The 27,809-nt window shown below is 39.5% G+C and overlaps 1 protein-coding gene across 7 annotated transcripts in view; it reads right to left on the reverse strand.

Annotated features, from left to right (window-relative positions):
- The window catches only part of LOC126176655 (nucleolar transcription factor 1-A-like), a 204,461-nt gene that overhangs the window by 49,649 nt on the left and 127,003 nt on the right, over positions 1 to 27,809 (reverse strand). For all 7 annotated transcript variants that reach the window (XM_049923844.1, XM_049923816.1, XM_049923850.1 and 4 more), the window contains 3 exons: positions 24,372 to 24,527; positions 10,507 to 10,601; positions 4,670 to 4,847 (listed from right to left, as the gene is read on the reverse strand). In XM_049923844.1, coding sequence (XP_049779801.1) covers positions 4,670 to 4,847; positions 10,507 to 10,601; positions 24,372 to 24,527 — 429 coding nt within the window. The remainder of the gene's footprint in view (positions 1 to 4,669; positions 4,848 to 10,506; positions 10,602 to 24,371; positions 24,528 to 27,809) is intronic.

Here is a 27,809-nt window from a genome sequence, read left to right on the forward strand (position 1 = left end):
CTCGGTGCCTGTTTCACCACAACGCCATCTGGATTCTTGCCCCAGACACCAGTTTCTCAGAACTCTTCAGGTGGGAACTACTGCTACAATATGTCCTTTGTTCTCGTCTCCCAACTGCCCTTAATTTAAATTAATTTCTTTTGTCTCAGCATTTCTTCACAGTAACTACCCCTTTCTTCACTCCGCTTTAGTTTTCTACATCTTTCATTTTCTTACCTGGCTTTTTTTTCGCTGTCCACTTCCCACCTCTGTTACCTACAATGTGCTTAGCTTTTCACTCATATTAACTCATACACAATGTTTTCGCAGTAATCTCTGTCTTGATATTACCCTGTCTTCCACCTTTAAGCTCCTAGGTATTCAAATCTCATCTGGTGCAGCCCCCAACAATCAGTCTTTCCTTCTCATCTCGTCTGGCAAGTCTCTCCTGACCCACAGTTCTGGATGACTTTTCCAAAATCTACCCCTTTTCCTAGCTCTCTCCAGTCCTTTTCTTTCACCCCTCTTCCTTGGGACTTCAACACTTCTGCCTGAAGGAGGAGTCACTGGCTCCAAAAGCTTGCCTAATTATTTTATGTGTGTGTTCCGCCACCATTTGATGAGCAGATTTTTTTATCTATCTAATTACAGGACATACTACGGCATGTACATGCATGCCTTGAGGCAAACGGAAACCATTTTCAACACGTATTGTAACTATGGCTGCATGGTACTGTGCTTATTATACCACAGTCTTTGTAACAATGCATGACAGAATAAATTGTCTCTAACACGGAAACAATGTGTTTCTGGACATAAGTTCATTAGACCTTTTTTGTTCTGTAGCCTCCAATCAATCAATCCCCAGAGTTTGTACCTGGTGGAAAAATCACCCTGCAGACTCATAGGGGCAGAGTAAGAAAGGAAAGTCTTAAATATTTTCAGTGAACAGTTAACGACATGGATTTTGATAGCCACCACTAACTACTGCACCCTCTTCCAGAATGTTCTCTATACTCTAATTGTAGTAACTACAGAGTCATATTAAATTTTTAAGTACCAAACTTACGTTTAAGCTGATACCACAACTGCACATGCATTGCTGAACGAAAATAGTAGTAAGAATATGTACATCACTTAATAACCAGCCAGTGTTCAACTGAAAATGGTTTCAGTGGCTCCAGAGCTCCATTCCAAAATGCTGTCCAGTTATCTCATTTCCAAACCCAAGTCAACTCTTGGAATTTTTTTCCTCTTACTATTTCTTTGCCTTTGGTTAAGTTCGTTAATGTGCAAAATGCTGAGTTGTTTAAGTTTAGGACTCATTGTCAGCATAAAACTAAATCACATAGCAATTATTATAGTCACAGTATTTGTGCACAACATTGCTGTCAGAGTGCTGGATAAGGAGCCTGAATCAGATAACACTGTATTTTTTAAGAGATAAGCCTAAAAAGAAATTTCTGCACCTACAGAAAATACAGCTTATACAAGTCACAAGGCAATGTGAAGGCGGCACTTATTAACAATTCATTTATACAAAAACAGTTAAAAATGAAATAAACTTAGAAAGTGTCAGTTTAAAAACCTCATTATTTTTAACTTGCTGCAGTTCTTAAAGTTTTTCTATCTTCTTTTAGTGCTAAGTCTCTTACTTCACATTCTGTGAGCAGGCACTGTACTTTTATTCTATGTCTGTGCTGGAGGTACTTTTAATCTTCTTTAGTGAAATTGGTATTTCACATTGAGAAAATTTAATTTTTTTTATTTCTAAGATGTGAGTCTGATGCCATACATTCTATAACAGAATACTGTGTTGTATGTTATATATTTTCCTGTAATTGAGGTTATTTTTAATTGAAAATACATAATGTATATCTGTCAGAGTGAGCTTACACTATCATTCTTACCAACTCAACAGTAATATTCTCTCTTTCATCGTCATCACCACCAATGAGAGGAACAACATTTTCAATTGAAGTTACACCTGTCTCCTTGTTTACTAATGTTATGAATGAACTGCAACCTTCAATGTTACTTAAACTTGTATCAGAACAATAAATGAGTAAGAACATAATGGATTGTATTATAAACTACCTTTTATGCAGCAAGCTCTTCTTCAAAAATTTAATCTGAGAATAATAAAATGTATACAATCCAACATATATAACTTTGGGATGACGATTCAGATTGTCATCATAGGGAATATTTCTACAAGATGATGTCATGAAAATGGTTGGAAATAGGAATAAATTTTGGCTTCAGGGTTGCAACTGCCTTCTGCCCACTTTTCATAACAATTTCCCTATGAAAATCACTGTCTCCACTGTAATGCATTTCAACCTCAAAAAGTTTTGATACCGGTTATGCTTGAGTTTACAGAGCACAGGTAATTACAGAGGGATGAAATAAGTGTGTCCTAAATTACATCTTGTGGTGAGTGAATGCTTTCTTGGTCCTTTACTTTATATTGTTACTAACAAACTCTGCAATGGTCTACAATTGCTAAATATGTATAGTAATTGGCTATGTGTTCTTATCTCCTCCTCTACCCCCATCTCTGTTCATCCCCCCCCCCCCTCTCTCTCTCTCTATCCCTCTCTCCCTCGGAATGTGAGCCTTGTTTACCATTATTGCAAATGAAAACTTGATAAGGAATGGAAGTTCCTTAAAATCAATGGGTAAATTGCTTGGGATCATTGGCACAGGTGGTTTGGGAGACCTCTCCAACTGTTTCAATGACAATGACAGATTTTCAGACAATTCATATTCTGTAGTAGTATTCTAATCATGTGCTGATAAGCTATAAAATATGACTTCCTTGTTTCCTGTTATAGCTGACTAGATTAGATTAGATTAATACTAGTTCCATGGATCATGAATACGATATTTCGTAATGATGTGGAACGAGTCAAATTTTCCAATACATGACATAATTAAGTTAATATAACAACCTTTTTTTAATAATTTTTTGTTTGTTTTTTCTTTTCTTTTTTTTCTTAATTTATATCTAAAAATTCCTCAATGGAGTAGAAGGAGTTGTCATTCAGAAATTCTTTTAATTTCTTCTTAAATACTTGTTGGTTATCTATCAGACTTTTGATACTATTTGGTAAGTGACCAAAGACTTTAGTGGCAGTATAATTCACCCCTTTCTGTGCCAAAGTTACATTTAATCTTTAATAGTGAAGATCATCCTTTCTCCTAGTATTGTAGTTATGCACACTGCTATTACTTTTGAATTGGGTTTGGTTGTTAATAACAAATTTCATAAGAGAGTATATATACTGAGAAGCTACTGTGAATATCCCTAGATCCTTAAATAAATGTCTGCAGGATGATCTTGGGTGGACTCCAGCTATTATTCTGATTACATGCTTTTGCCCAATAAATACTTTATTCCTCAGTGATGACTGTGAGGAAGACAATAAAACAGAAGATTTTGTGTATACAATTCTTGTTTAAATTGTGTATAAGAAGAAAGGATACGTGAGAAACAATTTGTGTAATGGTTTAAATGTCCTGCTATCGTAGTTAAAACTGATTATGAGAGACAAAACAAAAACACAGTTGCACAGTACAGAGCATGTAAATATTTGAAGTAAATAGCTTAAGAACTTTTTGAGGTTTTTGGTAACAATGTTAAACAGTGACTTGCCTTTACATAGTAGTATAGACAACACAGTCAGATTTTCCCAGTCACAGTTTGTCCCTATGTTCAGTTAATTTAAGTCAACAGCACCTTCTTCCCACACCTTTTCTTTGTTGGTTGTGGTAACTTGATCAGTTTTGTTGTCTCCTATTGGGTCATTATACTGACCCACTATGATTTCAAGCAATAATTCTTTTTCAGCTTTGGAGAAGTCTGAAGAACACATCTTTTCCTCCTTATTTCCCTCAATCTTTACAACATGACACCTTTGAAAATAATAATGTGTGTCTATGATGTGCAATTAATACTTGCGGTCAAAGTGCATTGTGTCAATAGCTGATTCTAGCAGTGCTGCTAAGTGTGTTTTGTGCTAATGTAGATCCACACTGAACCTCATTCAATTGATCCAAGTTTAGTTTACACATCAGAATGGATTCCTGAACTGAGTTCACTTTGTGAACTAAGGTCAAAATTGTTCTGCAGTCAGCGACTCTTTACAATCACGCCTAAATGGAGCATTCCATACTCAGGTATTTGATTGTCATAGGTGTCTGCCAGGAAATCAAGCATACCCAGATCTTTCCTACAACCTAAAGCTCAGATATGTCCTGATTAAATTCTTTGTGTGTCATTACATTAAACAGGATCTGAAACCAAGCCATTTTGAGACAATCACAATGTCCGAGTGACTGTGGCAAGATTTCCAGTATTGTTATCGAGAGTGACGGTCATGTTAGATGCAATGTATACTCTCTCAACAAGGAGCTATTTTGTAAGCTACTACAGTTAAGCTTGATTTCATTAAAATCATTTTTTCCAGAATTATTGTAACTATTTTTGGGGGCAAACCATACATAATCAAATAACACCATTAAATAATTTCCAGTTTTTTTATTCTTGAAACAATCAACTGCGCAAAAGGTTTTCTCTTTAAATAAAAATGTGAAGTAATAAAGAGCAGAAAAGATATCAGTTACAAAAATACAGCAATTAAAAATAATATAGTTTAGGAATACTGTCAAAATTAAGTTTACTTACGTGTAATACTTGTTCTTTATATTTTTTCTTCTGATCATTTGTAAGACTCTTCCACATTCGAGAAACCTGTGACATGCGCTCTTTTGGCGGTACTTTCTTCATATCTGGGCTGACAAGCATCAAACGTGAAAATAAACTGTAACCAGACGTTGGCGGTTTCTCTGGTTTCCCGGCAATACTATATGGGAAATAAATAATAAGAGCATCTAGTAAGCTGAATGAGAAAGGAAAGGAATCAAAAGCATTCTGCATATATACATCTCATCCAATATACCTATTAACCCCAAAGTCACATGAACACAATATAGGAACAAATAACTCATCAACACTAATATGCCTTAATAGTTTGTGTATGAAAGGAAGGGGGAATAAAAATAAATAAATAAAAAAACTAGATTTAATTTTTAAAAGCTATGCGTTATCAAATGGTTTACAAAACAACATCATTCACTTCAAAAAACCTCTCCGTTACAACTAATACATCTGTTCCACTGTTTGAAACATTTTTTGCAGTCATCTTTAGAAATGGCTCAGAGCTCCTCCCTCATTGTTTTCTTGACTTCTTCAATGTTGTTAAATCAGAGTCCTTTCATGCCCCTTTTCATGTGTGGAAATAAAAAAAAGTTGCACGGAACCAGGTCAGGTTGGTTGGTTGGTTGGTTGGTGTGGGGAGTAAAGGGGACACTACGTGGTCATCAATCCCCTTCCACATTCAAACAGGTCTCCCAAAAGGAGTCAGGGAAAGTAAAAGACATAAAACTAACTCCGAACCACGCCGAAGAAGAAAACGAAAGCAGCTAACAAAAGGGGAAAATGTACACTAAAAGGAAAAAGCAGTGGAAGGCATTAAAATAATATAGCAGATGGCCTGCGTTGGCTGATCACAAATTTAAAAAGGATGAGCCAGTCACTCTGCAAAACACTAAAATCTCCAGCCTAAAAGACAAAGCTAGAGGAACATAGATAGGGAAAAGACACACACCAAGGCAAACAAAAAGCAAAGAAAGGGTGAGAAAGAGTTAAAATGGAGGGAGGGTGGAGGCCTGGGAGAGGTCAGACGCTCACCCTTACACTGTGTTATAAAAACTCCCCTCATAAATAAAACGATATCAGCTGTTGAGGCACTGTCGTTCAACACCGTAGGCACGGTGCCGGGAAGGTTAAGGGTCCGCCACAGAGCAGCTAAAATTGGGCAGTCCAACAGGACGTGGGTGACAGTCAAGAGGGAACAATAGTGACATGAGGTGCATCCTCACGACAGAGGATGTGACTGAGACAGCCAAGTATGCAGAACCAGCAAAGGATAAAGGAGTCCCTGCGAGTGGCTTGCATGGATAACTGCCATACATTTGTTGTCTCCTTGACAACACATTGTTTATTTGGTGTATTGAGGGTGCGTCATTCAGTATCCAAAATCCTACAACTTTGCCGCATAAGACCGACTGGAGACAAGTCTCCGGTGGGCCGATCTCCGGAGTTGGTTGACTGGTAGCTTCTTTGACCAGTCTGTCAGCAAGTTCATTGCCGGGATCCAGACATCTCCTGGGTTCCAAATGTAGGACAATGAAAGCCCACCGTTTATGATGGCATAAAGAGACTCCTGAACAGTCATTACCAAAGGGTGGTGAGGGAAGCACCGATCGAGAGCTTGTAGGCTGCTAAAGGAGTCATTACAGATGAAATAGGACTCACCTGCGCAGGAGCGAATATGCTCAAGAGCGTGAGAGATGGCTACCAACTCTGCCATGAAAACACTGCACCATCTGGTAAGGAGCGCTGTTCAGTATGACCAGTGTGAGTGTAACTGTAGCCAACATGACGATCTACTATAGAGCTATCAGTGTAGACTATTTCTGAGCCCTGGAACTCGCCGAGAATAGAGAAAAGCTGCCGGCAGATGGCCTCAGGTGGAACTGAGCCTTTTGGGCCTTTTGATAGGTCCAGACAAAGCTGAGGCCGAGGCATGGACCATGGAGGCATTCGTGAATGGACCCAAAGGATAGGTGGTAGAGGGAAAGTGTCTAGTGCAGTAAGAAGCAACCGGACATGGAGTGCACTTGGAATCCCCATCTGGGCTGCCGTTGCAAGAGACGGATTGATGTGTTAGAGAAGAGAAGATAGTAATTTGGATGGCGATGTAATTCGCAAGCAGTTGCTGTCGCCTAATCCGCAATGGAGAAACACCAGCTTCTACTACGAGGCTGTTCACTGGACTGGTTCGGAAAGCTCCTGTCGCAAGCTGAACTCCACAGTGGTGAACCACACACCAGGCTCCCATAGCCAAGACGGGACTGCACAAGGGATTTGTACAGGTGGTGCAGCAGTGCAGGGCGACTCAGCACCCCAGTCGGTGTGGCTAATGCACTGAATAATATTAAGATGCCACCAGCACATTTCCTTAATGTGACGGAGATGGGGAAGCCAAGTTAAGCGAGTAACAAAAACTAATCCTTAAAAGTGGTAAGTCTCCACTACATTCAATAGTTGGTCATCGAGGTAAAGTTCCAGATGGGGGTGGATAGTATGACAATGACAGAAGTGCAAGATGCAAGTCTTGGTGGCTGAAAACTGAAAGACGTGAGTGAAAGCCCACAACTGTGCCTTTTGTGTGACTCCCTGCAGTCGAAATTTAGCCACATCAATAGAAGATGAATAGAAGGAAATACAAAAATCATCAGCATATAAGAAGGGAGATACTGAGGACACCACTGCTAGTGTGAGTCCATTATTGGCAATTAAAAAGATTGGGATGCTCAGGACGGAGCTCTTCAGGACCCCATTCTCCTGGATGTGGGGTGAACTGTATGAACCACTGACTCAAACTCTGAAAGTGGAGAGCAACAAAAAGTCTGAACAAAAATTGGGAGGGGGCACTGGAGACACCACTTGTGCGGAGCAGCGAGGATGTGGTGTCACCATGTGGTATCGTAGGCTTTCGTCTTGTCAAAAAAGACAGCGATGAGGTATTGACACCAGGAAAAGGCCCTTCGGATGACAGGCTCCAGATAGACCAAGTTGCCAGTGATGGAGTGACCTCATTGAAAACCGCCCTGGGATGGGGCCAGAAGACCTTGAGACTCAACGAGTCAACACAACCACTGGCTCACCATATGTTTGAGCGCCTTGCACAAAACGTTGGTGAGGCTGACAGGATGACAGCTATCCACTTCCAGGGGGTTCTTACCAGGCTTTAACACTGCAACAATTACACTTTCCCGCCACTGCAACGGGAATTTGCCATCGCTCCAGATGCAGTTGAAGATGGCAAAAAGGTGGCACTGATAATCCACTGAAAGATGTTTAATCCTTTGGGAATGGATGTGGTCTGGTCCAGGGGTTCTGTCAGGACACTCACCAGGCATATTGAGAAATTCCCACTCACTGAAGGGAGCGTTATATAGCTCAGGGTGGTGGGGAGCAAAATACAGGTGATCTCATTGCATCCGCTATTTTAGGAGATGAAGGGTGGGACAGTAATTCTCAGACACAGAGGTGCAAACATAATGTTCGACAAGATGCTCTGCAATGACGTCTGGATCGGCAAATACAGCTCCATCTGTGGAAATTCAAGGTATACCTGCAGAGCTCTGATATCCATAAAGGCGTCTGAGCTTGGTCCAAACCTGGGAAGGAGAGGTTCATGTTTCAATGGTGGAGATGTATCGTTCCCAACACTAATACTTCTGTTTTTTGATGAGCTGATGTAGCCAGGTGCGGAGTCGTCTGAAGGCAATGAGGTGCTCCACACACAGACGGCTTATGATGTTAGAGGGACGGTTTCTAATGATTGTAACGATTTAACGATTCCCCGCGACCACCAAGGCTATGTCTTCCACCAGGGGCAACCTGAGGAACATGGTATTGCCGATTCAGCTGTGGCAACAATGGCAGTAGAGATGGTCTGGATCACCTCATCAATGGTATCATGCAACAGAGGTTCAACAGTGGTAGTGGAGGTGGAAGCGTCCCAGTCAACCTTGGTAAGAGCCCATCTGGTCAAGCGTCCAGGTGAGTGATGCTGGGAGAGGAAAAGGAAGAGTGGAACATATCATATAAGTAGCTGTGAGTGTGGATACACAGAAGAAGGCCAGGACTGCAAACTGAGCAATCAATGGCCTAGTATATGTCATGTGCCACATTGAAATTAGTGGGGGCACCTGTATTTAGGAGGCAAAGTTGAGTTGGGTTAGTAGATCCTCAACATCTTTACAATGGCTAGTAACCTTCATTTCACGCAACAAAGGGTTATGGCCATTAAAAATCACCCAGAAGTAGAAAAGGTGGGGATATCCCAGAAATTCGTACAACCAATACATGACGCAGCACTTCACCACTTGGGAGGAAGGTAGATGATACAGATGGTAATTTCTTACGTTTCCCTTCCCCTGACAGCCACAGCCTCTATAGGTGTTTGAAGAGGCAAAGGTTTGCTACGGCCAGAGGTAAGGACATAAATACAGACTCCGCATGACATTCTGTTACAGTCAGTATGGTTTTTATAGTACCCGCGATAGCCATGTAGGGCAGGGGTCCGCATTGAGGGGAAACCAGATTTCCTGAAGGGCAGTGCAAAGGGCAGATGTAGTGCTTAAAACTTGGCATAACTCAGACAGGCGGGAAAAAAACCACCACAGTTCCACTGGAGGATTACACTGTCAGTTTTCTGGGAAGGCATGGAGGGACCGAGGAGGCAGTTTACGCCTCAGGGTCACCTGCTGCCAGTGGTTGGGTGCTAGTATCCAGGACCATTGCATCTGAAGTGTTGGCAAGATCTAGGTCCTTAAGAGACACTAGACTCTCCACCTCGTCCTCAGATGCGTAACTATTAGGGAGTGGTAGTGTGGGGGTCGGCAGAGTCTCACGTTTCTTAACAGTCTTCTTCTTGGACTGTTTGCCCTCTTGCCACTCTTTAGGGGCTTGCACGGAGGGCTTCTGGGAAGGAGCTACAGGTACAGATAAAGACCATGAATACCACTGATCAGCAGCCAGCAGTTCCGTCAGCCACTGGCTGGTGTTTGCTTTAGCACTTGAGGAGAGTTTGGAACGGAGATTCCCAAGAGATCCCTTCCATGCGAGAGGAGTCAGAGGAGGCTGTTGCTTCTCTGGCTGGGAGGGAGGGGAGTAATGTCCCTGGCATCGATGGTGTCAGTGCTCCCAAAGGGGAAGCTTTGAGAGCAACAGAAGAAGATGTGCCCCCAACCACCAGGAGGGGGGATGGAAACACATGGCCCTGAGGGCCCACTGTAGAAGGTTTAAATAAGGAGACAGTTGTCACTAATAAGGGTGATGTCATCATGGGATGGTAACTCAGAGCACACAACCTCAGTCTGTTCTCAATGAAATGTTTTCTTAGCTGACATGAAAATTTGTGATGGCTTCTTCTGTGAGAGTTTTGCATCCTGAAATGCATGTTCTGCATTATGTTCAAGGGACACAGATCATCAACAGTAAGAGATGACTATGACCTGAGCAGAGCCCTGTCACTCAGCACTGGAGTTCTCACATAGCTTTACAACAATATCAGTCAGAAATTATGCAACCAACACAATGAAATACTGTTTCAACCAGTAATACTTCAGTACTGAGAAAGCAGTCATTTGGACCATGAGGATACCATTTGTTACAAAAATTTGTTACAACTGGCTAAGTATTAGGATTAAGGTTATCATTTCCCATGTGGTAACTCACTAACCAACATTGCTTTGGTTTATTTAGTGCACCCATTTGTATATCCAAAATGAATGGGAACACAACTATGTTGAACAATAAGCAAATGTGAAAAAAGTTCTTATTCTGTAGCAATATGACTATTATCGGTCACTAGGTACTAGGCTTACCGTTCTTTCAATGCAATCTCTTCCTTTGTAAGCACAGATTTTATAGGTGGTGGAACAAATTCAGGATTTTCAGCAGCATAAGCTCTTATTTCTTCCTACAAAAACAAAGAAACGTTCCTTAACTTACTATGTATACAACAGCAACACTTACATATTGAAGGGGAAGAAAGGGTACTATAATGAACAATTATTAATGGAGCCAGAGGGTAGTAGAGTACTAGGGTTGTACTGCATTGTGAAGCTCAAAATAGATAAGACTAGAACTCCATCCTTCACCTATATACATATTCCATTTACAAAGGGTAACTAAAATCTCAAGCTTCCCCTTCTCAACTTCTGCCCTATCAACTAATCAATTACAAACTTCTTTTTCTAACGTTCCTTCTTGATTTAGAACAGACCATTGTGTATTTGAAGCAGTCAGTCAACATGATTCCATTATATGTAGATGGGTTAGATTAACCATGGTATCAACAATGAGTCTACTGACTGCACACAGCTCATTGCATGCCTCTTGCACCTCTGCAGAAGAGACATTTAAACCAGACTCCATGAGCAGCTGTTGTAGAGGGCTCGTCATATGCCGCAAGGTGGTGCTATAGACAGCACCAAAGGATGCTGCATTCACATAACCTCACCGACTGTAGTTGTGACTGGACTGAGTGACCCTTTAAGCCCCCGCACTCAGAGCTCCATCACAAATTATCCTCAGACTACTCTCAGATGAAGCTGAGCTTACACAAGACACTGCAGTGATACTTTACAAACCTAGCACAATGCTACTGCCATGCTGACTGCTAGTGAATATTTTTGTCCAGTACTAGTGGAGCAGAGAAAGACTACAGAGAAACACAAGGATACAAAGTTATGTATGCTCAATAACGCACATATAGGGAAAAACAAAAAGGTGTGGCCAAACTTTCAGGAACATTCCTCACACATAGTGAAATAAAATGTGTTATATGGACATGGGTTCTGAACTGCTTCATTTCTATGTTAGAGCTCATTTTTTACTCCTCTAGTCAACCATGTAGGAAAGGAAAGCTTGCTACTTACCATAAAGAAGACATGTTAAGTTGCATAATTAAAAGACACTTACACAAAGCTTTCAGCCACAGCCTTCATCAGCAAAAGAAAGACATACGTCATTCATACACACAAGTAAGCACACCGCATGACATGTGACCACCAGCTATAGTATCTCTGGGTGGAACGCAACTATCAAATGAGATGCAAGCAGCAGTCTGGAGGGAGTGGGGAAGGGGAAGGGATAGCAGTGTATGGGTGGGGAAAGAGATGAAAGCTCTCTGGTAGAGTGTGCAGAGACTAGAATGCAAAAAGGCATAGCATCAGGAGATTGTGGAGCGGGGAGGTGGGGGAAAAAAGGAGTGAAAAATGAAAAGAGCAGGGAATGACAAGCAGGTGCATTGGCAGAGGGTGGCAAATATACAGGGTGGGAGACAAGAATGGGGAGGAGATGATAGGACAGAGGGATTGGAAACTGTTGGGTGGAGGGTGTGGGGATGGTATGTTACCACAGGTTGAGCCCAGGATAATAACGGGAGTGGGGAATGTACTGTAAGGATACTCCCGTCTGCACAGTTTGGAAATGCTGGTGGTGGATGGACGGATCCAAATGGCTCGGGTAGTGAAGCTCACATTAAACATGGAAAGCATACACAAACAGAACCTACCAGCAGGATATGAAACTTTTCTTTCATGAAATTTTCAAAATATCCTCTTGTTTGCATTTGGTTAGAATGCATAGAAAGTTGTGATTCCTCGGTTAACCACCAGTGTTTCCTGTACCAATGGAATGAAGGTAATGCTGATTTGTGACTCACTTCACTGTTTGTGTTGACATGCGACTAACCTCATTGTTCTACCATCATTGAGTATTAGCATCAACTGTTCAGTGCTCATCAACAACTGTGCAGTATGTAGCATTCACTGTTTTGTGCTCGTCGGGGATCTATTTTCTGGTACAATGCAACAGAAGTGTACTAACATGCATAGTTCACAGATGCCTATTTACTGTTTGTATTAACAGGCGATAATTACTGTGGCATTTAATATTTGTACCAGGAGACATTTCCAGAATGACTGCACCCTGTCTGAAGCAAATGATCGTCATCACAGGGGCATGGTATGTTTAACCCTACTACTCAGGCCACCTGAACTAGAAGAGGAAATTTTTCGTGCAATTGATGACAACCATAGTATCAGAATAAGACAATCAGCTGCAGGAAATGATGTTGACCACATGTCTGACTGGAGAGTGCTACTTGAGAACCTCCTGTATCCCTAGCACGTAAAGTGTGTGCAGGCACTGTCAGCAGCTGATTTTCTTGTACAGGTACACTTCTATAAATTGTTCATTCAACAATGTGTCAACCCTCACTTTAGGGCAAATGTGCTGTTATAGATGAGCCTTCATTTCAGTGTGATCAGACTGTAAGTATTCAAAATCAATGAGTGTGGACTGTGACAAATCCTCATGAAAAGTGTGCAATTAAATCACTAACAAACAGTTTCTGTCTATGCTTGAGCTGGAATTGTTGGTGACTGTTTGTTAGTGCCAGAAGTTCTTCCACACGGACTCAAAAGAGAATACCTGTTCCACTAGAACATATGCACAATGGAGCTGCTCCTTATTTCAGCATTAATGCTTGTAGGCTTATCAGAATCAGAATTTTATTGTCTCATAACACACAAATTAAATCACTGATTTAGTGCACAGGAGACTCGTCAAGCTTATAACTATAATAGATCATATAACATGGAATACAACATTTACTAGAACTATAAAACATCAATATATAAATACCATTAATTTTTATCCTTCTCAAATGGTCAAATCAGCGTTAAAAAATTTATCAATTGTGTAATAGCATTTTTTGTACCAGAGTGCTATACAATTTTCCTTTTACTGAGCCAGTTTCAATCTTTTGAAACTTTGTCTTTTTTAACTTATTGTCTATTTTCATCCACACATACAGGTATTGTAGGGTCTGCATGAAAAGACTGAGTGTATGTGTAGGAAGCAAGAAACTTTCTTTGTTTCTAGTTTCATATCCATGCCAGAAGTTATTTGGAGCAAACAATTCTGGGTTATTATTTGTGAAAAGAATTATTTCCTATAAATACAGTATGCACCCATGTGGGATTGTTAGATCCCCCATTGGGCGCCTCCCCAGGTGGCGGATAGGGGAAAGCCATATAGGTGGTACTGGTGGCATGAAATACACAGGTTGGACCAAATACCAACACAAGCCTAAATCCATTAGAGTCTATTCTGGCATCCAGTAGCTAGTGGTCAGCATCTGTTCACCTACATCTACATCTACATTTATACTCTGCAAGCCACCCAATGGTGTGTGGCGGAGGGCACTTTACGTGCCACTGTCATTACCTCCCTTTCCTGTTCCAGTCGTGTATGGTTCGCGGGAAGAACGACTGCCGGAAAGCCTCTGTGCACGCTCGAATCTCTCTAATTTTACATTCGTGATTTCCTCGGGAGGTAGAAGTATCGGGAAGCAATATACTCGATACCTCATCCAGAAGCGCACCCTCTCGTAACCTGGACAGCAAGCTACACGGCAATGCAGAGTGCCTCTCTTGCAGAGTCTGCCACTTGAGTTTGTTAAACATCTCCGTAACGCTATCACGCTTACCAAATAACCCTTTGACGAAACACGCCGCTCTTCTTTGGATCTTCTCTATCTCCTCTGTCAACCCAACCTGGTACGGATCCCACACTGATGAGCAACACTCAAGTATAGGTCGAACGAGTGTTGTGTTAAGGTACCTCCTTTGTTGATGGTCTACATTTTCTAAGGACTCTCCCAATGAATCTCAAACTGGCACCTACCTTACCAGCAATTAATTTTATATGATCATTCCACTTCAAATCGTTCCGTACGCAAACTCCAAGATATTTTACAGACGTAACTGCTACCAGTGTTTGTTCCGCTATCACATAATCATACAATAAAGGATCTGCACCTATTTGGTGCGGCTGCTACAGATACATCTTGATCTAAACAATCAAGTCTTTAACAACTCTGACCTCCAACACAGCTCACCAGAACTACTTTCAACTTGAAAAAAATCATGATGGAATAACCGGAAAGATACCCACTACCCCAGGCCCCAGCGAATTTACTGGATTTTCGTGATCATCGGATTCTGGGGGACCAGGAATGTCATGAAACAGAGAAGAGTTGGAGCTTCTCGAAACCTCTTTGCAAACATTTTATTGGCACACTCAACACCAATAGACTGGTTAAGATAGGCACACTTAAACAGCTTACTGATGAACTAGAAAAATTTCACATCAAAATCCTCACAATACAAGAGACGCATTTTCCTGACAAGAACCATTTCAACACAGAAAACTACAGGACATACAAAGGGAAACCTGCTGTCAGGCAGGGAACACCAAAAATGTTTGGCACAGGATTTGCAGTACATAAAGCTGTCATAAACAACATCACAGATTTCAGTTCACTATCAGAAAGAATCTCCACAATAACCTTCAAATCAGGAAACAAAAGGTACACAATCATCAATGCACATGCACCTACAAAAGATCACAACAGGAAGAGACCACAAGAAGTTGGAGACTTCTGGGGGAACATGGAAGAAATGACAAACAAAATACCAGAAAGACAAGTCAAAATTGTACTAGGTGTTTCAATGCACAACTAGGCAAATAGAAGAAGTAATCACAGGCCCACATACAGCACACAAATGCACAAAGAAGAATGGGGGGCATTTCATAAAGTACTGTCAAAATTTTAAGTTAAAAGTTATGTTGACAGAATTTCAGAAACCAAGACAAAAACACACAAGGTGAAAATGCCCAAAAACATATGGGGAGAATTCCAAATAGGCCATATAGCTATAACAAGTAAAAATACAAGTGAAATTCTAAATGTGAGAACTTGCAAAGGATTCCTTGAGTCCGATCATCACTTGCTACAAGTAAAAAATTCCAACGAATAGAAAGACAACACAGAACAAAATTATAAGACCAGATGCAGAATCTGTAAAGATAAACAAAGACAAAATGATTGAAGAAATTAATCAGAATTCAACAGATCTGGTGAAGACAATTCAGAAGGCAATGCGTTGAGGGTCAGTCCCCCAGGAAACATAAACACAGATGGTGAAATGCAACTTGTGTTCAGGCAGTTGAACGAAGAGTTATGGCATGAAAGAAGTTTAGCAGGAACAGAACAGCAGAAACATGGCAGGGTTTCCTGAAGTCCATAAACAATCCCCGAAACATATTAGAGCAGCGAAAAGGGCATACGACAAAAATAGACTAAATGAAATCAAGGAAGACTTCAAGAAAAATAATATGAGAAATTTCTACAGAATATTCAGGGAAAATATAACGTTTATGAGCCTCCAAATATCTGCTTCAGAAGAACAAATGGATCTCTAGAAACAAACACTAAAGAAAATTGCAAAATTCTTAAAGGACTCTTTGATAAACTCCTCAACTGTGAGAAGCCCAAAGAAAAATTACACTTCACGAAAACACTACCAAACCCAACTTGAAACCGCCTGCAATCACAGAAGTAGAGGAGGTTATAAAACAACTAAAGAACAACAGAACCTCAGGGGCAGATCGCATTATGGCCGGGATGTGGAAACTCACAGAATAAAATTTTAAAACAAGAATTCACAAAATTCTCTTGGAAATATGAAACACACAGAAAATTCCACAGGAATGGAAATGCACACTGATTCAATCACTCCACAAAAAGGTAGACGAAGCAGACCCTAATAATTACAGAGGGATCTCATTATTACTGGTCACTTACAAAATTCTGTCCAAGGCGTTACTGAACAGACTTGAACCACAAGTGACTACAAACGTAGGTAAATACCTGGCAGGATTCAGAAAGGGAAGATCCCATATTGAACAAATTTGGAACCTGTGAACACTCTTGAAGGTCAGACAGGAGAACATCACAAGGCATATCACTCCACTGACAGGCAGACTATCTTTGACACACTAGAAGAATATAGAATAGACAGAAAAACTAGAGCGCTGATAGAACAGACATTATGCACAATGCTGCAGCATCTCTCTTAAGACTGGAAGTAGTATTACTGAATGCTCCTAATAAACAGACTCCAGTCATGATTCCCACATCATTGCTGCAACATGTTTTGGGGAATCATTAGAACTAAGCAACTAGCAAGCCAGCATTGTACATGGCTCTGGTTTGGCAAGCAGATACAACAGATTACTGCCCACTGCCATGCATGCACAGATAATCAAGCAGAGCCAAACCTGGAATTTTTCAATTGGCCTTGATCTGACACTCCTTGGCAATGCATCCACACTGATTTTGCTGATCCTTTCTGGAACACACAATTTCTGATCATTATCAATGTATACAGCAGATATCAACTAGCCCTAGCACTAAAAAAGCTCTCACTTCTGTCTATTGTTCAGAAGGTTTGTCATGAACAACTGTTTTGGACAATGGTCCGCAGTTTTCTCCATTGGATTTTTGATACCTTTGCGAACAAAATGAGATTCATCATATCCAAACCCACATTGTTCTCTCCGAACATTTCATCTGTACATTCAAGGCTCAGATGTCCAAACTTGTTGCTTCACCAATGAGGGAAAATGCGTTGTTGTTGTTGTTGTTGTTGTTGTTGCTGTCGTCATCGCAGTTTCTCAGCACTCTGCCTTTTCATGACACTTCACTAGCTTCATAATTAAGTTCTGCATGAAGAACTACCTTTTCTACTGTGTCTTTAACAAGCTTCACAACTGGGAATCTGGCATCTTCACTCAGACGACTGACCGAGCTCTTTATACCATTCACAGCAAAATAGGCATCCATCAATGGCACCAAAATCCAGTATGTTATTGTGATAATTCTGATCCTGCCATATATTTTCATGTTCCAGAAATGCTGCTTGAATCCCAGACTGCTGCCTCCTCGCCCCCCCCCCCCCCCCCCTCCCACACCAATCAGCCCTTGACATTGCCTGACACATTCGTGTGCATGGGTCGTCAGACATCTCTGCAATGGAGATCGATGCCTGCCAGCCAATGCAGCTTCTGCTGCTGCAGCATCTGTCACCTTACACATCAGTCACGGACATCAAGACTTCAGTATCCACAGCAGTGCCAATGTGCACCCACCTGTACCACTGAATGGACTTCCTACCTCTGATTTCTTTGGCAGATGTTGCCACCAGTGTGGAGACAAATGTCAGGACACAAGTTGGTTGGTGCCATCTGCCATCACATGACAGCCAACATCATCTGCAATACAATGGCACAGACCTCAAACACTAGTGACAACGATGTGCAATTTTGGAGGGGAGGAATGTGATAGTGATTGTGTCTGTGGGTGACCACGCACAGTATGTCATGTGCCAATTGTATCTCTACAGAAGAGACATTTACACTGGACATGACAAGTAGCTGTTATAGATGGTTTGCCACACACGGCCAGGAGCCACCACCAGGGGACTCCAAATTTGCATTGTTTCACAGCCTGCAACTGTGATTGGACTGTGTTTCTTTTTAAGCTGCTACACTCAGAGCTCCACCATCAATTATCCGCAGACTACTCCCAGATCATGCCTCGCTTATGGAAGACAGTGCAATGACACTTTACCAACATGGCACATGCTATTGCTGCTCTGACTGCTAGTGAATAGTGTAATTCAGTTACAGTAGAACAGAGACGAACTGCAAGAATACAAGGATACAATGTTACGCATGCCTAATACTATATATATTGTAAATAAATACATTTATGTTTTAATCATGCTGTAGTGTTTGATGTGTTCTAGAATTCTTTGCCTCATTACACTGATGAACACAACAGGAACGTCAACCTTGATTATGCTTCTTAGTGACTTTCATAATTGTCACTGAGGGGCATGTTGCAGTGGAAATAAAACTGGAAGAGGGAATTTCATGTATGAAAATCTCTCTTAGTATCATAAAGAAGATGCCGTAAAGATATGTTCAACCACAACTGACCTTAATAGTTATCACCTATGTATTCCATTTGCGGGTTATTTTATGACATTTAGCTCTAAACTTTGACCTCTGATTGCCTACAACTCATTTTAGTACTTAACTTGAGTAGTCATATTCCACTATTTCTTCAAGTTCCTACTGTGCAATTTTGTAGTCTCTCTTCAGCAGATTGTGTACGCTACCACCCTAAAAGAGACTGGAGCCCAAAATCTTGCATTTACTTTTCTATGAACCATAAACCAATTATTGCACATGCTAGTGGTTCACACGAGTGTGGTTTTATCTTTACATACTGCCATCATGTAACATTATAAAACGCAAATGGAGTAATTATAAAGTATAATATCTTACCTGTAATGAATAATTTAGTCTCTATCATATAAAAACAGGACTCTTTAATCTATCATACCACAGCCTTTAAGTTATGAGGAAGCAGTCTGCTGATGTCACACCTGAATTAATAAAACAAAGTACAAAGCAGAGCTAGTTTTATGGCAGGCTCTAACAAACTTACCTATAGCATGATCAGCAGAAAATTACGGAATATAACGAGCCAACATAATATAGCTTATTATTTACAACTCACCAAAATCTCTCAAAACTGTATTCAAGTGTTTGCCCATCCTCTGCCTTTTCATTGTTTTCCAGTTGCTATCTTTGTCTTTCCTTTTCTGCTTGCAATTTTAAATCCTTAATCTTTTGCATTCTGTTAGTAATCTCACCTTTCCCTTTTCCAGTGCAAAATACTTAACTTATACTGTCACGGTACACAATTCGCTATTCTAACATTGCAGAAATGACAACAGAAGTTATTAAGTAAAACAGTTTGCTCATAACATAAAGATAATTTTTGTTGTTGTTGCCTGAAGACTGGTTTGATGCACCTCTCCATGCTACTGTATTTGGTGCAAGCCTCTTCATCTCCGAATAACTACTGCAACCTACATCCTTCTGAATCTGCTTACTGTATTCATCTCTTGGTCTCCCTCTACGATTTTTCCATACTACACTCCAATATTAAACAGGTGATCCCTTGATGTCACAGAACATGTCCTACCAGTATCCACAGCAGTGTCAATATGCACCCAACTGTGCCACTGGATGGACTACATATCTTCTTTTAGTCAAGTGGTGCCACAAATATTGTGTCTCCCCAATTCTATACAGTATCTCCTCATTAGTTAAGTGATCAATCCATCTAATGTTCAACATTCTTCTTTAGCACCACATTGAAAAAGCTTCTAATTTCTGTTTATTGTCCATGTTTCACGTCCTAACATTTAAATCTATATTCGATTTTAACAAATTTCTCTTCTTCAGAAATGCTCTTTTGCCACTACCAGTCTACATTTTACATTGTCTCTGCTTCGGCCATCATCAGTTATTTTGCTGCACAAATAGCAAAACTCTTCTGCTAGTTTAAGTGTCTTGTTTCCTAATCTAATTCCCTTAGCATTGCCTGATTTCATTCGACTACTTTCCATTATCCCTGTTTTGGTTATGCTGACGGTTCATCTTATATCCTCCTTCAACTGTTCTTCCAAGTCCTTTGCTGTCTCTGACAAACATACACTGTCATCAGCAAAGCAAGTTTTTTATTTCTTCTCCCTGAACTTTAATTCTCAATCCAAATTTTTCTTTGGTTTTCTTTACTGCTTGTTCAACATGCACATTGAATAACATTGGGGTAGGCTACAGCCCTGCTCACTCCCTTTTCAACCAATGCCTCCCTTTCCTACCCCCTCGACACTTATGACTGCTATCTGGTTTCTGTACGAGATGTAAATAGCTGTTTGCTCTGTGCATTTTACCCTTGCTACCTTAAGAATTTTAAAGAGAGTATTCCGGTCAATACTGTCAAAAGATTTCTCTAACCCGACAGATGCTATAAATGTAGGTTTGCCTTTCCTCAACCTGCCTTCTAAGATTACTGTCTTGCACGTTCCTAAATTTCTCCGGAATCCAAACTGATCTTTCCTAAATGGCTTCTACCAGTTTCCCTATTCTTCTGTAGTTTGTGTTAGTATTTTGCAACCATTACTTATTAAACTGATAGTTTGGTAATTTTTACACATGTCAGCAATTGCTTTTTTTTTGGAATTGGAATTACTACATTCTTCTTGAATCTGAGGGTATTTCGCCTGTTTCATATATCTTGCACATGATATGGAATAGTTTTGTCATGGTTGGCTCTCCCAAGGCTATCATTAGTTCTGATAGAATATCGTCTACTCCTGGGGTCTTGTTTCAACTTAGATCTTTCAGAGCTTTGTCAAATTCTTCTTACAGTATCCTATCTCCCATCTCATCTTCATCTACGACCACTTCCCTTTCTATACTATTACTTTCAAGTTCATCTCCCTTGAATAGACCCTCTACATACTGCTTCTGCCTTTCAGCTCTCCCTTATTTGCTTAGTGTACTGGTTTACCATCTGAGCTCTTGGCATTCATAGAGCTGCTTTTCTTTCCTCCAAAGGTCTCTCTTAATTTTCCTGTAGGCAGTATCTATCTTTTCCCTAGTGAAATATGCTTCTAAATCCTTACATTTATCCTCGAGCCATTCCTGCTTAGTCATTTTGCTCTTGCTAGCAATCTCATTTTTTAAACATTTGTATTCCTTTTCGCCTGCTTCACTTACTGTATTTTTAAATGTTCTCCTTTCATAGATTAAATTCAACATCTCTTGCATTATCCAAGAATTTCTACTTGGCCTTATCTTTTTACCTATATGGTCCTCTACTGCCTCCAATATTTCGCCTCTTAAAGCTAGCCATTCTTTTCCTACAGTATTCCTCTCCCCTGTTCTACAACTGTTGCCTAATGCTCCTTTGTTCTTTCATCTTATGCAGGTGCCATTCCTTAATTTCCAACTGTTCTCCAATTTCTTTAGTTTAAATCTACAGTTCATAACCAATAAACTGTGGTCAGAGTCCACATCTGCCACTGGAGATGTCTTACAATTTAAAATCTGGTTCCTAAATCTCCGTCCGACCAATATACAATCAATCTGAAACTTTCCAGTGCTTCCAGTTCTCTTCAACATATATAGCCTTCTTTCACAATAAAGTAAGTGTAAGCAATGATTAAACTTTGCTCTGTGCAAAATTCTGCCAAGCGGCTTCCTCTCTCTTTCCTTTTCCCCAGTCCATATTCATGGTATATACCCCCCATCTAAGCCACACTTTTTTTTCTAGTTTTTGGGATCCAAAATATTGCTTACTGCTTAGAATCAATTGCAGCAAACAGAAATTTGAAAAATGGTTCTAACTGCCACAACTAACTTTTGCCATCAAATAGAAGCAGTGCTAGACAGGCATACTTTGCAAATGCAAAGATAAATACTGGCACCAAAATTTCTGCACTAGTAAAAATATATAAAAAATGTTAGAAGATAAATCTACTACCCCTCCCCCCAAGTTTCTACCACTGACCCATAATATATCCTCCAATGAAGGATACAGAAATTCAGTCCTTCTGATCTTTGAATGCAGCATTCTTTGAAATATTCACAGTAACAAATTTCTTTACGTAAATACCAACAACATGCAAGGTTTTAGAATTCTTGCACAAGTTGGTAAGCTGTGGTTAGTTTTTCATATAACATATTATTTTGTTAAGTGCTGGTGTTAGTGTACCATAATGAAGTGCTTTCATCATAAAGCCAAATTCAAGAAGGAAGTTATTTTCTTTGGGGAGAAAAGTACTAATTGCACTGCAGGTTTGCCTAAGGCACCAGCTGAGGTCGGTTTGGTACCACCATTTTTACAGCACTGCCACTTCACTACAAATCTACTATGAAAAGTTGATTGGCAAACCTGTGTTCACAACTTACATGAACATGGATGACACTTTGTCAGTATCACATACTCTCTTCGTCATAAGGATAATAGAAATCTAAACATGACACCTTGTATTCTTCTGTGTTAGCTGTTACCTCATTTAAATCCTGTCCCCCTAACAAACTTGAGTGAGACAGCGGCAAATGCAGATGAATATACATATCATGTAATGTTTACATTTGTATTATTCTTAAGCAGAATAGTGATACAGTCAGAAATGAAGCATGACAACTGACTTTTGTATGGATTTTTAAATTATTTATGACTATAAGTTCTGTGCAGACAAGTTATGTCATTTTAAATATTTTAAAGACTAAATTAATCTACAAAACAAACTTGCCTAAGCTTGCCTGCTAAGCTTACAAACTGAACTCAGCTATTGTAGTTGAATCTTCATCCATGCCATCTAATTTGTCTCTCATATTACAATGAACCAACTTTGTTTCAATTTTGAATGCTGCCTACAACTTCTTTCCCCTCTTGGATTTTGACTCGCATTTTTTGGGTACGGCTTAAATTCGAGTCCGGCTTAGTTGGGGTAAATGCAGTACTATTTTTCCTTCTCTTCCTTTTCCTACTATCAAATTCCAGTCTCCCATCATCATCTTAAATTTTTGTCTTCTTTTACCATCTGAATAATTTCTTTTCTTTGTCATATATTTCTTCAGTCTCTTCATCATCTGCAGAGCCAGTTGGTATGTAAATTTGTACTACTGTGGTAGATGTGGGCTTTCCGTCTATCTTGGCTAACATAATGTATTCACTATGCTGTCCGTAGAAGCTTACCTGCATTTCTATATTGTTATTCATTATTAAACCCACTTCTGCATTATCCCTATTATCTGACTTTGTATTTATAACCTTGTATTCACCTGACCAGAAGTCCTGTTCCTCCTGTTACCTACCTTTTTAAATTTTCTAATCTACCTGCCTGATTAAGGGATCTAACATTCCACATTCCAATCCGTAGAATGCCAGTTTTATTTCTCCTGATGACAACATCCTCCTGAGTAGTCCCCACCTGGAGATCTGATTATTTTAGCTCTGTAACATTTTACCCAAGAGGACATCGTCATCATTTAACCATACAGTAGAGCTGCATGTCCTTTGGAAAAATTACGCTTATAATTTTCTTTGCTTTCAGCCATTCACAGTACCAGCACAATAATGCCATTTTGGCTCATGTTACTAGATCAGATCAGTCCATCATCCAGACTGTTGCCCCTGCAACTACTGAAAAAGGCTGCTGGCCCTCTTCAGTAACCACACATTTGTCTGGCCTTTCAACAGGATCCCCCTCCGTTGTGGTTGTACCTGTGGTATGGCTATCTGTATTACTGAGGCACCCAAGACACTCCATGGATGGCAAGGTCCATGCTTCATGTCAGGAGAGTGAAAATAATTTTATTATTTAAAATTAACTACTGTTTTAGTCTTACTTCTCATTTTAGAAATAATGGAACACTACACTACATAAGCAAAAAGTACTTTGACTGGTAGTAATAAAAGAGTTATTTTGAGACTATCTATAAGCTACAGCCCAAAGCTGATCACTATTAGTCACAAGGCAGGATCTTTTGTGTATTTTTCTGATTATGAACGTCAAGAACGTTGGAACTGTTCCCTTGGGCAGCCGACTGTACCAAGCGTTCATGTGCACTTGTGACATGACTGTACATGCGTCCATGGAACACTTGCATCAGGACTACCTGGTGACGGCTTATACTACCACACATGCCAGCATGTACATTGATAAGCATTTGCGGGAGTCATGACACATACGGTAGCTGTTCTACAATGCTAGTTCCTTACTGCAAAAGTAAAGGAATGACTTCCACTCTATAATTACACACTGTCATTTTGTAAATGGCTAGAATGTCTGTAACTCATAAAGCTCTTTAATTAATTTATGCAGAGAAAATGTTAGTTAAAATTTCAGACGTCCATTTTTAAGTTGCTTATAATACAAAGCGGATCATGATGAATAGTTACCTGATACTTCGCCTCTTCTTCAAGTGCCCAATCAATCCAAACAATCTTTTTCTTCTCTGACATGTCACGCCATTGCTCTTTGCAGCTTTCCAGTACAGCTGTTCTATCAAAACCAGGATCATTTTTATGCTGGTTCAACTTCTCATTACAGAAAAGCTGCAAATAACATTGCAATCATGCTAATTAATTACTTGTTTCGTAAACAATTTAACTGGATTTATAGCATGCTTCCTCCAAAGAAATGAATTATGCACAATAACAGATCACATTCAAATGGCACAATTATGACAAAATTCAGTAGACCAACTGAACTCTATAACCAGCTAAAATGCAAAATATTTTGTGTGTGTGTGTGTGTGTGTGTGTGTGTGTGTGCGCGCACGCTCGACAGTGGGTGGTGGTGTCAGGGGGGGGGGGGGGGGGGGGGGGGGGGGGGGAAGCAGAGGTTATTTTTTTTTAAGCCACGGAGTACACTTTCTGAGAAACAAGAGTGAAAAGTATACTACATCAAAATGACATTGTAATGTTCAGTTGTACCGGTATGAACCTCAACTTTGCTGTACATACTATATTTTATGAACTATAAGATGCTATTGACTATAAGACATGCTTTAATCTTTTAGCATTTTTTCAAACAACATTTTTACGATTTTTATTATTAGATTGCGAAGCCAGACTAAAAAAGTTCATAGCTTATAAAGTCAAACGGACCTGTAAAATCCCTGAAAATCGTCATCATCCAGTTTTGACCATTTTGCATTCTGTCCCCTATTTGCACATTTAGTCTTTCTCAGTTGGGTGTTTTTTTTTTTTTATTTTTGTACTTCTTTACTAGCCCACCAATCATGAATGGTTTTTTCTGTTGGTGGAGGGCCGAAATGCCACTCAGCTGCTATGTTTCCATGTCCTTTTGCATATGCTGTTACTTTCAATTTATAGCCCACATCATATGAATACCAATTATTTTATTTTCCTTTACAAAATTAGCTACTAACAAAAATATTGTGGTGTTACTGATAACACAAATCACTTTCAATTCAAGTTCACTGGCACCATAGACTGCAATGATGCATCATAGGCTAGACAGTGTTCTGTGTTTGTTATGGTGGGGCAGAAGGGAGACAATGTTAGCAAGCTTGTGAGTCCCCACAACTGATGTTTGTTGCATGAGTGCACTGCTGCTGCCAGTTGAATCCAATGTTGCCAGACAAGAAATACATTTCTCGCAGCATAGAATATGAGGGCATTTTTAAGATTGGAGGGAATTTTAAATCATACACTGGACATCTTTATATTAATTTTGAGGATAAAACACACCTCAATTTTGGAGGCAATTGTAACATCCACGAGATAAATTTTAGCTACAGTGCGACGAGAGGAAATTATGCCTCAAACAATTATAAACATTATCTATTCAACATATGAAAAAACAGTGAAAATGATAATAAATATTAATTATTTATGTAATATTTTATGATGTAATTGGACATATCGATGTGTATCATACAAAGACAATGATAATTGTAAATTCCTTTTATGATCTGCGTTTGTCTTCCTTTGTTTTTACCTTTTGTTAGTTGCGGACGCATATCGAACTGAGGTCTGTTAAGAAATTGCAATTATTTGTTAATTATTACTTGAAAATAGAGTTCATTATTATTATAAACATGAGTGAATAATTATTTGTAACTTTAATTTCTCTCTCAGTAAGCATTATCTGCGTTAATTATTTCTTTCCGCTGCAAGGAGAGCAGCCATTGATGATAGTGATTTGTATCGTGTTTTTGTCTGTGTTTTCCTTAGAAACAAATCAAATGTTTGCTTGATGAAGTCTAAATACTGCACAAAAAGGAAGTAGATTTTATAGCGTTTAATAAGCATTTTAAATATTTACTTGTTTGCTCTAACAATAGAAAGTCTCTATCAATTGTTTGCCGCCATCTAATTATCTCAGCGGCAAATTCAAATTTAAATTACACAACTCTGCAGAATAAATGCTGAAGGTAATACAAATGTGTAAAAATAAATGTGCACCGGTGGTCCCGAACTCATTTTAATGAAAATTATTCGAATCAGACTGGTTCTTTAAAAACAGTGCTCATAGCACGATCCTTATAAGAAACTTTTCTAGCTGATGTATGGAGCCGAAATTAATTACGCACGAGTTGCGAAGAATATTGTTTCAGGTAACATATGTCAGTGTTGTGCGCAGCTCATATTTGGTGGTTTTAATGATCAATTTGCTGAAGATAACTGCTTCCATCTTAATCAATAGTTGTATTGAATCTGTTGTATGAACTGTGATTTAGCGACACTTACACAACTTACAGACAACACTTTAACACGACGTTAACTTGGGAGTTCTTTAGCAACTTGATCAAATCTTTAGCCGGGAGAAAAATTATTTAGTAATTACAAAATGTAATAAAATAAGGTTATCATTTCCATTTACAAATTAGTTAAATACCAAACCACTGAATAACACAGCAAACGCCACACAATTTTTCAAAGACCAAAGTGCATCTTATAGTCCATAAAATATGGTACATGTGCATTAAAGGAAACAATGTCTATTGTAGGCTCTAAATTTATCTTTCATGTTGACGCAGCCAACGTATTATCTGAAGTTTTCACATGATATAAAGTGGTTCTGTAGTGAACAGATGTTAGCCTTGCCCTCCCATTCTACTATGCACGGATCTTCCACTTATTTTACTGCTCTATCAATTGTATTTGATACAGAGAATGGTACCACTGAAGTGTGGCCTTGCTTATGGACTGACAAATTGATTTCCACATGACATCTGCACCACAGTGCATAATGCTACCACGTATGTGCTTGATAATGATGCCTTGGTCAAAATTGGCCAATAGCACAACAATAAATAAATAAATAAATTTACAGCCTACAACAAACACTGTTTTATTTTATGAAATACAAGAAGGCTGTGGACCCACATACAAATACAATTATCAATATTTGGTGTGTACAGTATGCTCCACTTCATTTAAATGCATAGTTGAGGAATAGAAAACGAAACCTGTGATCATAAGTAAAAAGACTTTTTTAAAAGAAAAATAAAACACACTTACAAACCTAGGACAAATCTTACATCAAGCATGAGAGAGTAGTGCTAAAATGAATGGTGGACCACAGAGAATGGGATAAGTGACAGTTATGCAAATGACAAGTATCTTCTCAATTAGGAAACAGTTTGTCAGAAGTAGGCTGCAAATTTCAGCGATTAAAAAAAAAAAAAAAAAAAAGAAGAAGAAGAAGAAGAAGAAGAAGAAGAAGAAGAAGAAGAAATGATGAAGAGCCACAAGATTAACAAGGAAATTCAGAAAAGCTAAAATGACAGACCACAGATTGGTTACATATAATGAGAATCATCAATCATGTTGACGACTGTTAAATATTTTTTACTTGGCCATATG

This window comes from Schistocerca cancellata, chromosome 1 (assembly GCF_023864275.1).
Source record: "Schistocerca cancellata isolate TAMUIC-IGC-003103 chromosome 1, iqSchCanc2.1, whole genome shotgun sequence".
Taxonomy (NCBI): Eukaryota; Metazoa; Arthropoda; class Insecta; order Orthoptera; family Acrididae; genus Schistocerca; species Schistocerca cancellata.